Source organism: Phaenicophaeus curvirostris, chromosome 6, assembly GCF_032191515.1.
Source record: "Phaenicophaeus curvirostris isolate KB17595 chromosome 6, BPBGC_Pcur_1.0, whole genome shotgun sequence".
Lineage (NCBI taxonomy): Eukaryota > Metazoa > Chordata > Aves > Cuculiformes > Cuculidae > Phaenicophaeus > Phaenicophaeus curvirostris.
The window spans coordinates 18,798,094-18,814,404 of NC_091397.1; the positions used below are offsets into that span (position 1 = coordinate 18,798,094).

Below are 16,311 nucleotides of genomic sequence, written 5' to 3' on the forward strand. Positions count from 1 at the left end.
GGTTTATGCCTGTGTTATTTGGTTGGTTTTCTCTGTTTGCTTTAATATTTTGCACTTCACTAATGCTTGGTATAACATTTATTGCAGCAGTGTTGTAAATGCCTCACCCTCCTCTGTCCTTCTGCTTTGTATTAATTTTATGGCTGTTCTTGGGCTTTTATAACCTGCCTGGTGTTAAGACAGGGCACGACGATATTCTGGAATTGAGCATGTTATGATTTGTACAGGAAATGCTGTGATATGATACCATGCCTAAGTGTGTAAAAGCCCTGAGAAATTATTTTAATCTTCTGTTGCATTGGCAAGCTCTGGATTGGCTCTTTTTTTTGTTATGTTTAAACTGAATGAAGTCATGCTAAAGTTTTTCAATAATTGGATAGTGTTTAAGTACGAGATATGCTTTTATTGATTTATTATTTTGAATGTTCTGTTAATTTCACAGTGAGAGATGCTGATTTTCTGAAAAGCTACAGAAAAATACTAAGTGAAATATAACCATTTTTTCTCAGGAGTCAGGCTCTTAAACCTAAGTATGCCAATAAATGCAGTAAGGAAATTAATTGGAGATTTTATTTTGTTTTAATGTTGTGTGGACAATAATGGATATCTGTGAATTTTCATACTGTTTGTACCTTGGAGGCAATACTGTTACCTATTATTAGTACTTTTGCAGTAAGATTTGTGTGCCTTATACTGGGTGTCTCCTGTAAAATGTAAGGTTACTTATAGAGTGTTGGCTCACAACAAAGATGTTACTGCTTCGATTTATTCATTTTATGTTTAGGAACAGTAGCTTTTATGCAGAAGACATCTTAGAGGAGAGTGTGTGTGTGTTTGTGTGTACTTTTCATATGCACTACATCAAGTGAACAGAGTTCTTTTTTACACTAAGTGGACAGAGAACTTTCTACTGCTAGTTGAATTTTGTATGCAGCATTTTAGCCTGTCTTTTGCTGTGAAATTCTGGTTTCCAGCGATGTGAAGCTTAAACAGGAAAGGTGCATGAAGCGTCATGTTATAGAAAACAAAATTAAGGGGGAGAAAAATACTGTGTTTTGTGCTCATGGATTTTGGAACACCTGCCTCAGTGCCCTACCTGCAGTATTTCCTAGACTTGGTCATGAGTTCATTTTTCTAATTCTTGAGGGAGAGAATGTATCTAATGATTTTCCTGCTTCTGTTCTGCTCACTAAGAGAATGAAATGCTGTTTTTATCCCTTCTAACGCACATTTTATCTAAAATTATACAGTGTGAATGTTTTATTTGTGTTCCCTCTCCTGAAGCTTCATCATGCAAATGCTGGATGGTGAACGTGGTTCTATCTCACTTGCTACCTGAATACTCACATAATCTTCTTTCCACAGGCGTATTCCCAAGATGCCTACCTGAAAGGCAATGAAGCCTACAGTGGTAATGCTCACAACATACCTGAACCGCCACCAATATGTTACCCACGCCTGACATCCACAGCTTCTGTTATGGCACAAGCTGGTGACAAGCTATCTTCTGACTTCTCACTGGGGAAGCAGCAAGGCAGTAGACCAGTACGGGCATTGACACAGCCAGAGAGGGCCTACAGAATGGAAATACAAGTGCCTCCATCACCAACAGACATTGCAAAATCAAATACAGCTGTGTGTGTTTGCAATGAAACTGTAAGGACTGTTATTGTGCCTTCTGAGAAGGCTGTAGATTTGCCATCTTGTAGAAATAATCATGCTGGTCCATCACACAGGACAGAGGAAGTAAGATACGGCTTACAAGATCAAACCAGTCTAAAAGCACGGACCACGTCACCACCTTCTTCAGTGTCGACTGCCATTGTACTTCCCCAGACTCCTATAACAAGGCCAGTTGATCCAACTGGAACACTGAGTAAAGCTTCTAATTTTGTAGTGTGTCCAGAAGGAGTCCCAAGTGCTAGACCTCCTGCTCAAGCCACGGACTCACCCTCAGTCTCTACTAATCATTACAGTTCTCCAACATCCCACCAGCATATAGACTGGAAGACCTACAAAACTTACAAAGAGTACATTGATAACAGACGCATGCACATGTATGGCTCCCGAACAATACAGGAAAGGTTGGATAGTTTAAGAGCAGCTTCTCAGAATACAACTGATTATAATCAAGTGGTGCCAAATCGCACCGCTTCACAGGTACGGCGTAGGAGCACCTCCCACGACAGGGTTCCGCAGTCTGTTCAGATCAGGCAGAGAAGCATATCCCAGGAAAGACTTGAAGATCCTGTGTTGACGAAAGAGTGGCCACGAAGTGCTTCACAAGATACTCTAACTTCACCGTCGGTTAATGCTCGGAATCACAGGGCTCAGTCATGGGATTATCTCAGCAAACAGGGTGAAGTGGTAGAAAATTATCATTCTGAGAATCTGATTGCAGATAGTAATGGCGATAGGAGGAAGACTTACAAGTGGACAGGATTTAACGAACAAGATGATCGGCGAGGTATTTATGAGCGATCTAGACAGCATGCATTTCATATGTCCCTTCGGGGTCAAAATTTTTCTATGGCTCCGAGTGCTTATATGTCAGACAGCAGGAGGACAGGTAGTCGAGCTTCTCTGCCTGGATCTCATTTTCAGAAAGCACCACCAGATATAAAAATACTGCAGTCTTCTCGAGATTTGCAAACTCCTGGAGGAGTTTCAAAAGCTTCAACTGTTTCACAAGAGAGATTGTCTTTCACACCAGCCAGGAGTTCTAAAAGCAGCTCTTCAAAGAACTCTGTTCCCTATGCAGCAAAACCATCATTTCCCTTTAACCAGGGCCTGGATGTTATTGCCAGCAAAGACCAAAGAACAGTAAATCACTCGCATAAGGGTGGTCTGTTAAACCAACAGTCAAGGATCCGAGCAGAAGGTGCCCCAGATCACAAAACAGAAACTGGCAATACCATCCAACCCTCCTCCCTGTCTCCACCTTCCGCCAAACTTGTTCAGCCAACACGTGAGAGTTCAACTACCTCTGACAATATAGATGGCTCCATCAGACAAAAGATTCATGATTTTGAAAGGGAAGAAGTCCATGAGTCTGAAATCCTGCAAACGGATGTTCAGGAGAATGACAAAGACACAGTGGTCATGCGGGACAAATCACCTTCTGGCCACCAAACACCACAGCCTTTGAGGCATCAGTCCTACATTCTTGCTGTAAATGAACAAGAGGCAGCCTCGGACACTACCTGTTGGTTACCCAATGATGCTCGGAGGGAAGTCCACATAAAAAGAATAGAAGAAAGGAAAGCATCAGGTTCTACCCCCCCTGGTGACTCATTGGCTTCTATTCCATTTATTGGTGAGTTAAACTATTCTAGTGTAGATCAAATGCCACTCTCTGCTATAGATGATGGAGGCCACCATGCCAGGTAGCAGACTGCTGTTCCTGTATACTCTGAGGTTCAAGGCATGGGAGATCTTTTCTTATCTAGAGTAAAATAAGGTTGATAAAACTGAATATATTCTTTAGTGGAGGAAAAAAAATGTTCTGTTTTGTTTGGAGTCCTGGAGGATCCATATAAAACAAAGTCTACACTGTGTTGATATTTTTCTAGAATTTTTCTTAACCCCTTGGAGAAGCCTACAGTATATAATAGAACTGTCTGGTTATCACTCCATAATGCTCTAATGCTCTGTATATGGACAACTGACATTTGCAACACCTTTCAAAATACTTTTACTCCTCTAGTATAAAATGTATTTGGAATCCAGTAAAGAGAAATGATGGGTGCAAATCCATATAAGGGTAGCTTGTGAAAAAGTTTTTCAGCTGAAAAGGTAACGTGAAAGCTTTCTGAGACCAATATGGGCTGGAGATGCTAATGGGGGTAGGGTTTACAGGGTTTGTGGAAGCAGAATGTGAGAAGACACAAGGATTTACCTGTGGACTGTGACACAAACAAGGCTGGAATTATAGGGAGCTTATAGGAAGGGGGCTCAGCATTGTTTAGTTAATTTGGAAGAGAAGAGGAACTCAGGGAAGGATTGTAAGTAATAAAAAAAAACCCCAAAATGAATCAAGAATCCAGTTTTGCGCATGTGAGGAATTAGTCATCTGCTGAAGAGTATTTCAGTAGCAGAGCATTTCTGTTCTAGTCAAGTAGTCAGTGCCTGTGTCATCTTTGCCCTGCTGTTGTTCTTGAGTTTGTCTTTTGCTGTGACTGGTTTAATCTTTCAGACTGTAGATGTTTGCAGACCATTTTCCACATGTGTGTGTTTATACCCAACTGTGTTCTTGAATTTAGTATAAGTAGTATTTAGAAATTGCTCGATTTTGATTTTCAAACTGAGGTATGTGAAAAACAAGGTGTCTTAAAATTCCCCAGTTTTTTACAGATTAGATTAAGGGGAGTTACAGGTACATTGTCTGAACACAGTTGTCTTCTATTGTGGATCTGCAGCAGTGATTTTCCCCCTAGAATTGTCTCCACTGTCTGCTACTAGTAAATAACCAAAAATAGCAAAGAAGCTTTGTGCTCATTGGAGAATGGAAATCATACAAAAGATATAATAATTTTGTTCTTTGGACAGAATTTTGTTACGACATAACAAAAAAAGCATTCTTAGCTAGCAGTTGGTTTTCATATTGGCTTTTTCTTCTTGAATGAGTGTTTTGTGGATGTTTTTTATTACTGCATGCATTAGTATCCAGTGTAATTTTGGATTCTTCCTTACAGCCTGTTGGTCTTTCTTTATGAGTTAGTTCAACTTTGTAAGGCATGTAACTGTGTTTTGTGCAGAGCTCTTTAATAGTACACCTTAAGTCAGTGTTTGGCACTTGATTTAATCTATGTGTAGTATTTGTACTTACTTTGGAGTGCTTCCTGGTATTTCTCTAATTCAATTAAATGTTGTTTGAAAGTCAGATCAAGATTGTCAAAATAGAGACCAACGTTTTCTACAGAATCTCCTATCTTGATTTTGATGAAGATTTTCCATTGCCTCCTACTTATGTGGCTCTCTTCCAGATTTTTGAGAAACATGTTGATTGAAGTTCAGAGAAGCCTTAAACGTGGCTATTGTACTGCATTCTGGTAGCAGCTGAGCAGTTTAGAAGAAACAAAGTTGTAATGCTCCACTGCGGCCTCTTGGCATTACACCACGTGGGGTTATGTGAATTCTTGTGAGATGAAAACTCCTGAATACGCCAGAAATATTAAACTGGTGCTGCTGGAGCATGGGCACGGTCTGAGCTAACACAGGGCTTGTAACTGTCTTCCTAGCAAGAAATTCTTGAGCTGGTACCGGAGCTGTGGAAAATTTCCACCACAGCTCCAGCACATTGAAGATGAAATAATCCTCTCTGAATACAAAGAGCATCAAATGCCACTGATAGTGGGCATCTTCTGAAGTTACAATTAACATGCATAATGCTAACTTTGCTTGTTCCACTATTATTATGCCTAATTACAGATTAAGTTGTTAAAAGCCTTACTTAATCAGGCGGATAAAGACCTAGATCTACTTTGAAACTTAGTTAAAGGCTATTTAACTCTTGTGATGGAAAATCACTTGTGTTTTGGTTTGGGTTTTTTCTTTCTTTGTTTCTTTTTCCTTTTGTCTTATGATTGAGAAGGATGTTACTTTGAATGAAGATGTGCCTTGATGTTGGTAACCTCTCTGCTTACCATACGTTTATATCAACGTAATTGTTTTTTGCAGTATTAGGTTTTATTAACTATGGTTCGTTCCATAAAAACACTTTTTAAAGTTATTTGTACAGTAGATTTTTGGAGCAGTGTAAAAATGTAATTTGGGGAGAATAGCTATCTTCCAAGGTTACATATTATATTATTGCCATTTTAAATACTTGATGATGTGCTTGGCACTGGCAGAGGCTGCCCAGGGAGGGGGTTGAGTCCCCTTCCCTGGAGGGGTTTAAGGCACGAGTGGACGAGGTGCTGAGGGACATGGGTTAGTGTTTGATAGAAATGGTTGGACTCGATGATCCGGTGGGTCTCTTCCAACCTGGTTATTCTATGATTCTATGATTCTATGATTATCACTTTCTGCTCATTAAAAATAGTAAATATGGCCAGATCAGACTTGGATGGAAATTCAGCCAATAACAGCTGGGTTCTGCAGCAGTGATTTATGACTAACCTGCTCTTGAAAATAGCACATCAGGATGACTTTAGACTATCTCTTTGTAAGTAGCACACTGCCTTGCACTGCAAACAGAAATCCAAGCAGAGTTTCAACTGAGCTTGCTTACAGGAGATTCTTGCAGGGCTTATGGTGGGTGACTGAAAAACTGCCTTTTGACACTAGACCTTGCACAAAATACTGTTGTGAAGCAGGAAGATTAAATTTTGGGTTGCATTTGTTAATAGAAAGAGAGATCTGTTCAGAGCAAAGCTAGTATAGGTAGATATAATCTCTTTTATACAAGAAAATTATTTATTTGAAAAAAATTGGTAAGATACTCCATGGTCAAGTGCTTTTCCTGTCTGGAGGTAAGGCATGCCACCCAGAGGGATATTGACAGGCTTAAGAGGTGGGCCTGCGCAAACCTCATGAAGTTCAACAAGGCCAAGTGCAAAGTCCCGCAGCTAGGTAGGGGCAATCCGAAGCACAAATACAGGCTGAACGGAGAATGGATTGAGAGTAGTCCTGAAGAGGACATGGAGGTGCTGGTTGAGAAGCTCGAACTGAGCTGGCAGTGCGTGCTTGCAGCCCAGAAAGCCAACCACCCTGGGCTGCATTAAAAGAAGTGTGACTACCAGGTCAAGGGAGGCTATTCTGCCCATCTCCTCTGCTCTCATGAAACATCACCTGGAATACTGCATTCAGTTCTGGAGTCCTCGGCACAGGAAGGATATGGATCTATTAGGGCGAGTCCAGATGAGGACCATGGAGATTGATCAGAGGACTGGAGCACCTTCCGTATGAGGACAGGCTGAGAGGGTGGGGATTGTTTAGCCTGGAGAAGAGAAGGTTCTGAGGAGACCTTATAGCAGCCTTCCAGTCCCTGAAGGGGGCCTACAAGAAAGCTGGGGAGGGTTTCTTTTATGAGGGAGTGCAGGGATGGGACCGGGGTGACAGTTTAAAGCTGAAAGAGGGGAGATTTAGATTAGGTATCAGGAAGTAGGTTTTTTTTTCTATGAGGGTGGTGAGGCACTGGCACAGACTGCCCAGGGAAGTTGTGGATGCCCCATCCCTGGAGGTGTTTAAGGCCAAGCTGGATGAGGCTTCGAGCAATGTGATCCAGGGGGAGGTGTCCCTGCCCATCGCAGGGGGATTGGAGCTGGATGATCTTTAAGGTCCCTTCTAACCCCAGAAAATTCTGTGATTCCTGGGCGATGAGGGAGCTGCTGGTGCTACAGAAAACATATCTTGGTACTGCAAGCTTCAGTACTTCCCACGTGCTACTAAATGCAGGGTATTGTGGTTAGCTTGGAAAGACGCTATTTTTGTTTCAGATCCAAAGAAAGACTGTTCTTGAAATGGTCTCTATCTACAGTAGGTATAGTAATATATCTATACCTAATATAAACTGTAGTAGGTAGTTTAATGAAAAGTTTATTTGTTTCGCCAGGACATGGTCTCTCCTGTTCTCTAAACCAGTAGAAGTACCATTATCTCTCAGTGACTGTATTAGCAAGCGTGTTGTTTAATATATGTTTTTTTCAGACTTGTTATTTGTACACAGTTTCTGTTAGAGAGCAGCAAATGATTAATTTCTGACCTACTGGGTGGTTTTGTGTGTGTTAACTTGCACTGAGACAGGAATTAAAATGCTACTTAATATTTTTGTAACTGTCAGGAAAAAATTGATTTACAATATATTTATTTTAATATGTTTTAGACATGGATGTCTAGTGTGCATCTCTGAGATTTGAAGCTAGTTTGAAACTTTTTTTTCCTTCTTACACTACTTATCATAGAACAGAAAGCAATTAAAAAAGAAGTATAATCCACCTCCCAGACTGAGTTGAATGAATCGTAGACCTACCCACTTGAATGAAAAGGAGGAACGGAACTGCTTCAATACCAAACCTGGCTGCAGTATGTTTGGCTGCCAGCGCAGTGTAGCGTTTTGGCCGCCATTACTACTAGGTGAATGTTCTTTCCAACTTTGCAGTGGGTTGTCACATGAAAATTAATTTTTAATTTATATGTTTTAAGACACTTAGCCTAAATAAACATAACCTTGAAGTTTAATTTTTTTCCGTATCAACCAAGTTTATAGTCATCCTATTATAGAGCTTTTCTTTGAGGCGTGCAGTAGTGTTGGATAAGTACAAAGGCTTTTCCTGGGAGGTGTGATCCCATTTTTTAAAATATCTAGTACATCCTTACCCTAGAAAAATTTTAGGTCATTCCACTATTAATTTGTGAATAAGTGAGAGAAAATTAGATAAAAATACTTGACGAGACTTTAATAACACCAAAGTATTGTAAAAATTAGATGAGTGCCCTCTCTCTGGCTGAAATGGGTACTTAAGGAAAAGTGTAAGAACAGGACAAGGATATACAATACTTAACATTGGTGATTTCAGTTCTCTATCCATTTGCACTTTACAGCTTTCTTGAGCCAAATATGATTCTAAGTGCTCCATAAATTTCTTCATTCTCTTTTGTGTTACGGTAAAATTTTACTATTCAGTATCCTGTATTGATTTATACAAAGATTTGCCAGGTCTCATAGCTGTAACTACATGGTATTTATTCTCTTTTGTGTGTTTTTTGAAACCTGTCTCCTGCTGGCTGAATTTCTGATACAAATGTTGTAAGAGAAACAAAGGACTGCTCTTGATCCACCATTTCCATGCTACTCATGGTTTTGTCTCTTGATTGCTTCTACCCTTACTGCAGGCAAAGAAGTGTAGTAGTTACTGTGCTAGTAATTAGGCAGACCCTGTTTCTCCTCTTGCTCTGAGAGCTGTTCTTCATGCTAGTTTTCAAAAACAAGTGCTTTTAAACTGTGTTCCACTATGCATTTTCCTGCAAACTTCTGTTTGCAGTGTTTGGATGCTTGTTGATTAATGCAGGATAAGTTTAGCTGACTTCTAATGAATTGTGCTCAACCTTCTTTTTAGTTCTATTTTTTTGTTACCAAATACTTCCTTTTGTAAAATAAATGAGCTATGGAATTAGGAGATGACAGATTCTAAAGCATTCGGCATTAGTTAAAATTTTCAGACATCTCTATTGTATATGTGGTTGCATTCTTCTGTAATACTGGAAGTAGAGGTCTGTAGGGTTTATCTTTCTCAGTACCTACCTTTAAATAAGAAGCCATTTATATATTTATTTTTATTTTTTTTTAGTGAAACATGTGCTACATCTTTCCTGTCTTTTCCCTGTACACCCTTAAGTCCCTCTTTGCAGGCTGCTTAGGTTCTGGTGCAGAGGGCAGCAGTGTAAATGCACACATATTGAAAGCAGTTCTATTCTTGACAGTAGAAAATAAATTGATAAATCTGCACACACATGAAAAGGGTTATGATGATTAGAGTAGAGACAGATTAGGGGAAATGATTAGTAATGCAATAAAGAAATAAGTGAAAGAATATACTTGTTTGGTTTTTTCCTTGTGAGAAGAGATAAGCATCAGGCAGATGGAAATTCAAAACCTCAAAATTTCTGTAGCAGGGATTGTTGCTTGTCAACTCAAAATATGCAAATACCTTAAGGGCAAATGGTGGCTGAAATACAGATGGTTGATACGGCGTGTTTTAAGGAAACTTTAGCAAAAACTGTTGGCAGTCAAGGTGGATATGAGCATCTTCAGCTATTGTAGCAATTTCTGTTTTCTGCAAGTTACTACTACCCATTCCACGCTATGAAAACAGAAATTTAACTGCAGTAGAAATTAGAGCTGACAGATGTTCACTTTTGAGGGACTGTTGCTTCCATTATTTTAGTGATAGCATTGGCACAGCTTTTAATGTGTCATCAGTGTTTCTAAGATAAGCATCAGTCTTCTATACTTTTTTTTTTTTCCGGATTTTACAGTGTGGCCTGCCAAATTGCTGTTGCTCCAGGCTGAAAATGTCAGTGTTTCCTATCCAAAGAACAATTTTAAAATTATTGTGGTATTTTCAAGTATTGCAGTCAAAACAAAAACTACAAATTAGTGTATCAAATACTGTTTTAAAGTTTCTGTAACTCTAAAATTTTTTTTTAAATAAACTTAAAATTTGAAGTCAATGATTCCTAACACCCAGAAGAGTTCTAATTGAGTAAAAGCATCAGATTTATTTGGTAATGAGTAATGGTTTCAAAGCATAAATCTTCCTAGTATATCTTTGTAACTTAAAATAATAATTATAGGTAATAAAGGAATGCTGTTAGGGTTCTTGGCCAAAAAAAAAAAAAGGCATTGACAATTCTACTTCTTTTATGTGGTATGGTAACACTGCAAACAGGAACCTTTAGATTACTTTGTGTTACTTTACATAAAAAGGTAGTAATCCATTTGTTTGTTTAACACTGAAATAAACAACAGACTGTCATAGATAAGGTTTTCAGGATAGTTTCATATGAAGAATAACCTTGGGTAGCTTTTTTCTGTTTGTGTGAAACTCAGTATAATAAACATGTTATTTACATGAGTGCATTAGCAGAGGACTGGATTTGATGATTCAGGACGCTTGTTCCAGCTCTGTGTTTCTGTGGCTTACGGAAATAAATGTGCTCAGCATGCAGACGTGTTCTCATTATATTCTTCTGGCTATATAAGGATAACTACATAAAATAGATATATGAAGAGGTTCTTTGTAAAGACAATCAGTGCTTTCACTGCTGGAAGTACTTAAAAACTAACAACCCTACCCCCCCCCCGCCCCTTTTTTTTTTAAAGATTCTGTTTTGAAAAACGAGGTAGTGAATCATGATGTATCTTCTTTTCAAATGATGTGTTTTAGACTTGCAAGTCTTTAATTTTTGGAGCTTTTATGGTTGCAGGTTGAAGGATAAAATGCGGGAGCTCGTACTTAAGGATCTGCAGCAAAACATCATTGTTGTGGGGTGTTGATTAGTCCTTTGTCCTGTCTTGTATGATAGCAGGGTTAGTTCCATATAGTTTATTTTTGGTTGAACAATTAATTTTTGTTTATTGGTTATTTCTGGCTTTCTTACTATGCAGACGAAATAGTACACATGGTCTTTTTGGATTGTCTTCCTGACAGGCTTTTAAGAGAAATGGTGTGTGTTAGTATGTCTGTGTTTACCTTGAATTTACCTTTTTTTGAGGTTTCTTGGAGATGAGTACCCTCTAAAAGAAACCTTTTTTTTAACTTCCTTCCTGCGTGTCGATGAAGATCATCTTCCTACCTCCCATTTCCTGTCTGTCCTCTCTCCTTTCTTCCTGCATTCTTTCCAGTGGTGCCTCTTCCTTGTGGCCTCTGTCCCCTGCTCTGCTCTCTGTCGCTCTGTTTGTGCTTTCTGCCTAAGCATCCTGCACTTGACTGCTTATGGCCTGCCTGCTGCCGAGGTGAGGGGAAGGGGATATTGAGGGAAGAGATCACCCCTTCGTTCTGTGTGGCACTTGTTGGACAAAGGCCCTGAGCAGTGTGGTTTGAATTCAGTGGTAACTCTGCTTGGAGGAGGAGGCTGGCAAAGGGAGACTTCCAAGGCTCACTCCCACCTGAATAATTCTGTGATTAATTTAAATTATATTTAAGGTTCTCAGAATGCATCCCCTTTTGTGTTCAAGTGTTACTTTCAAACCTTCCTATGGTATCCTGAAGGACCACTCCAGGAGATTCAGGTATAAACGAAGGCATTAAATTTTATATTAATCATGACAGAATTGTATTGTAGCAGCATAGGAGGGTATGATACAGACCTGTGCTTTTTTCCAATGATTTTTGTGTGTGTCTATGTGTTCATTCCTTTGAATCTTTGTAAAATTAGTTGATACTATTCCTTAGCTGCTAATGCGCAGAATGGGGATAATGCGTCCTCTTTGTCATGCTTTCTCACCCATGTAATCCTCAGGTGTGAAATCTCCAGTTCTGCCATTGAGCCCATTCAGTGTAAATTTGTGTCTTTGCAGAATCAGAAAGTTAGTATTTTTCCAGATTGTTTAGATTGTGTAGGGGTGCTCCTTCTCTTTGAATGTCCCTGATCTCCAGCTGCGCTGCAGTACAGATGTGCTTTGATACGTGAATTTCTCTGCATCAGCTAGCAAATCAGTTAATGCAAGGCAACTGTAATTGGAGCTGTGCTGCCCTATTATTTCAATCTTTCAGTGTCTTACCCACTATAAACGTTTTTGCATTTAAAGGTTCTTCCTGAATCAGTACTTGCAACCACGGTCCAGTTGCGCACTCATGATCAAACAGAGGTGATAAGTGGCATCTCGCCTTTTGACAGAGATGCAATGCTGCCTGTCTTGGGACGCTCTATAAACATTAATGCAGAACAAACTGTATTTGTGCCCTTTTCTCAAATGAAAAGTAAATCTTTTTAAGTAGCCTTGGAGTCTTTGACCTTTTTGTTACAGTTTTTTTTTAAAGGGACATTGATAATCCATGAGAAGACAAACTGAAAGGGAGTTGTTTTGTGTGACTTCTCCTCTGGCTTGTTTGTCCTGCACGCTTCGTCGCGTTTTGGACACAGTAATTTTCATTGATCACTGAGCTGAACACATACTTTCACTGGCTGTGCAAGGAGTTTTGGGGTGCAGATACACAGATTAATGAAGGAAACTGAAAAGGGAGACAAACTGCAAGCACTGAACAGGAAAGTCAAAATGCAAGGGATGTACAGCATATATAGCTGTCTAGGTTTTGGTTTTTTACTGGACAGCAGGAGCGGAGTTTGCTGGTGCATTGAATTAGTAGGCAGTAACTCATATGGTGTACGTCATGGTTTGCTCTAAAATCACTTTACATTATGTAAAAGCTTGCCATTAGCTGACCTTCAGCCTCTTCAGAGACTGAACAGTGTTATTTCCCTCCTGTACCAATGTCATTTACTGTTTCTTTAAAGCTTGCCTGTTTCTAAAACCACTTTTAATTTTGATTCATCTGGGGTTTAGATCCACTGTGAAGTAATAACAATTTGAATAATTATTGTTGCTTTCAAGGACTTAAAAACTGCTTTCCTCAGCTGAATTCTTGGATTTAAGTGTTGTGGGAAATTGTCTAGTGGTGCCTAACACTTTGGTATTCACAGCTTGCCCAGATTTATTTCAAGCAGTAGCATTTTTGTAACTTTTGGGAATAGTCTGCAACCCTTTGAGATAGATCTGTAACATCAGTAACTTAAAGCTGAGCCCTTCAAGTTTGCAAGCTATAAACTAACTAATTGTTCATTGAGTGATTCTATTCTTTCGTTGCTATCCCTGTGGTTTCTTGGGATTTGCTGCAGGGAAGCTGAGCTAACAGGCAATAGGACATTGAGCTGTTGTAGTTTTGGAATGGACGTGTAACTGAAGTTCTTCCTATCTCCTAGCTGCTGTATAGAAGAGGTCTATGAATGCTTCTGATTTATCACTGTGGATGGAAGGAAATCTCGATTTTCAAATTGTAGTATCCTAGGTTTGCTGTGAATTCTTTTGCTTTCACTTTTTATTAATGTTTCTAGTTTACTGCTGGGGTTTTTTGGGGGAAAGGGATGCTGGTTTTAATATATAACTTTAAATATTATAATATTTTCAACTCCACACAATTTTGAGGGCTGTCATTGCTAGACTTTCCTGTACTTGAATTGTTTATTGCCTTGTTTTATATTTCCATTGCCAAATTTTGATGGTACAAGTGCTGCCTTAAGAGAACTGTCAGTCACTGTTGAGAAAGCACAATGCAGCACACACAGTTGTGTTCACACAAAGCGAAGAATAAACCTCTGTATGTGAGTGTTCATTGATTTCAATGGGCTTTTCAGTAGCTCTGCATATTACAATTCTTAGCACCTAGCATACATTCATATTCATTGCAGCAGTACGGTTCAGCCCCTGCTCGTGACTTGATTTTTTTTTCTTTTTCCCGTTCCTTCTTCTACCGGAGCATGAAGTAGAATTATTTTTTTCAGTCTTAGTGATGTATTCTAGAAGATGGTACAGCTCTTCTCTCAGAATAATTGAAAATGCATCTTTTGGCTTCTTCCATCTTGTAAGAAACATGTTAAATGCTAGAAATATGTAGAGCTTTCTGGAATCTTTCATGATGACCCTTGTGGCTGTTGAGACTGTGAGGTGCTGGGCTTGTATGGCATGCAATCGTTTGTATGAACAATTAGTGGAAGAATTAATTGGTATGTAGTAGTGCCATCTTTTAACAATATGAATACTTGCTTCTCTATTTGAATATATGGGAGGGCAGGAACTGATACCTCGGATGCTGGAAATCTGCTTAAAATGTGGTTTTGCTTGATTGTAACTTGGCTTTGTTATTTGAACATTAGTTTAAGTAAAATGGGTTTTGGTAATCTGAATGCCCATATTTTATTGTAGAAAATCATGCTTATCTGTCTCTAGTGTAGACTTACTGATGTAATAGGTGTGGTTTTTTCATTTATGCACGTAAACAAAACTATCCTATTTGAAAATATTACGAAAATTTAATGAATAATTCATGTTTTATTCACTCACAGCAAAATCTACCATCAGGTATGGCGTCCTTTGCCCTCATCTCTACCCTACAATTAATGTTCTTACAAAATGAAACAGGTTTCTCTTTCTTAAAACAAAAAAGTACATTTGACAGTGTGAATTAATTGGACCCTTGTGCTTGTTTGAAAGGCTTCATGTTTAAGATATTTAATACAATATCCCAGTAATGAGTTCACACAGCTGTTTATTTTGAACATTTGATTAATGTATTAATATGTTGATATATGACACATTGCCTTTGTAGATGAACCGACTAGTCCTAGTATTGACCATGATATTGCACACATTCCTGCTTCTGCTGTTATTTCTGCATCTGCTTCTCAAGCGCCAGCTGTAACAACTGTTCCTCCCAGTCCTACATCTCCAGCCCCTTTAATTCGGCGACAGCTTTCACATGATCATGGTGAGCGTTGATTTTTATTTTGTTTTCTTGTGCAGGTTTTTCCTTTTACACCCTGGAGAACAGGAGTGAGAATAATGGACTCTTTTATTGCTTGAAATAATTTGCAAAAATGTGATTCGGGTTCTTACTCAAAAATTTTTGTTTTTAGAATCTATCCGACCTAGTGTCCTGGATGGCCAGCCTGCTGCGAAAACTGAGAGATCGAAGTCCTATGATGAAGGACTGGATGACTACAGAGAAGAGGGAAAATCGTAAGTTCATGAAAAATAGCAGTTAGTTTGGAGCTCTGTTTCTTAAAGTGTATGAAGTCTCATTTTAAAATTTGTTTTTCTCCCAACAGATCCATTAAGCATGTATCTAGTTTAAAGGGGATTAAGGTAGGTGTATATGTATATAACAACTCCTAAGAATTACACATACTGCTGTGACAAGTTGTGTGAATTATCAGTTCGTATAACTTGAGTTATGTATGTTAAACACAGACATGAAGTTTGTTGGAATTGCTATTCATAAGATTTTTCTTAATTTTGACAATTTTTGACATTTAAATAGAATATAATGTTTTTCCCCAATTGATACTGTATGCATTGCATAAGTAAACATGGTCTCTTCTTTTTTTTATTAGCCTCACCACATGGTCCTTGATTTTCATTTTCCTCAGCCCCCATATAAAGTGCTTTTGTAAAAACTTGCTAATCAGAGTCTAAGACTCCTGCAGTTTCTCACGTGTTCCTGGGATGTGTAAGGTCACTGTTGTTGTATGGAAACTTTAGAAATTATATTTTCCTGGGGGTTATTTACGGGCTTTTTGCTGAATGGGATGCCAGCTTTTAAACAGAGAATCATTTTGAATGTAGCAACTGTAGAGAAATGTGTTTAGAAGTACACTGTGGGGTTATTTCTGCAATGTTTTCTTAGGTCACAGACAGCCAGAAATCTTCAGAAGACTCTGGTTCCCAAAAAGATTCATCTTCAGAGGTCTTCGGTGATGCCTCCAAGGAAGGATGGCTCCATTTTCGTCAGCTTGTTACAGACAAAGGAAAGGTACCTGTTGTATTTGTTTTTTTTTAACCTAGCACAGATATTAAGTTGGAGGAAACAGAAGATAAGAAAATTAAAGCCTTCCTGTTTTGCTTTTTTAATTAAAATTTTTGGGATATGCACATCAATAACAAGAGTAACAACATTTTAGACCTGTTAGAACACTGACTTTACTGAATGAATTCCTCAGCTACTTTTACAGATTGCTTTCTGAGCTTTCTTCTGTACTTTTGAGCTGATAGAATGAGAGTAAATGGCCTCAAGTTGCGCCTGGGGAGGTTTA

The 16,311-nt window shown here is 38.8% G+C and overlaps 1 protein-coding gene across 3 annotated transcripts in view; it reads left to right on the plus strand.

Annotated features, from left to right (window-relative positions):
• The window catches only part of ARHGAP21 (Rho GTPase activating protein 21), a 114,553-nt gene that overhangs the window by 84,086 nt on the left and 14,156 nt on the right, over positions 1-16,311 (plus strand). For all 3 annotated transcript variants that reach the window (XM_069859474.1, XM_069859475.1, XM_069859472.1), the window contains 5 exons: positions 1,366-3,316; positions 14,829-14,987; positions 15,136-15,238; positions 15,328-15,364; positions 15,906-16,031. In XM_069859474.1, coding sequence (XP_069715575.1) covers positions 1,366-3,316; positions 14,829-14,987; positions 15,136-15,238; positions 15,328-15,364; positions 15,906-16,031 — 2,376 coding nt within the window. The remainder of the gene's footprint in view (positions 1-1,365; positions 3,317-14,828; positions 14,988-15,135; positions 15,239-15,327; positions 15,365-15,905; positions 16,032-16,311) is intronic.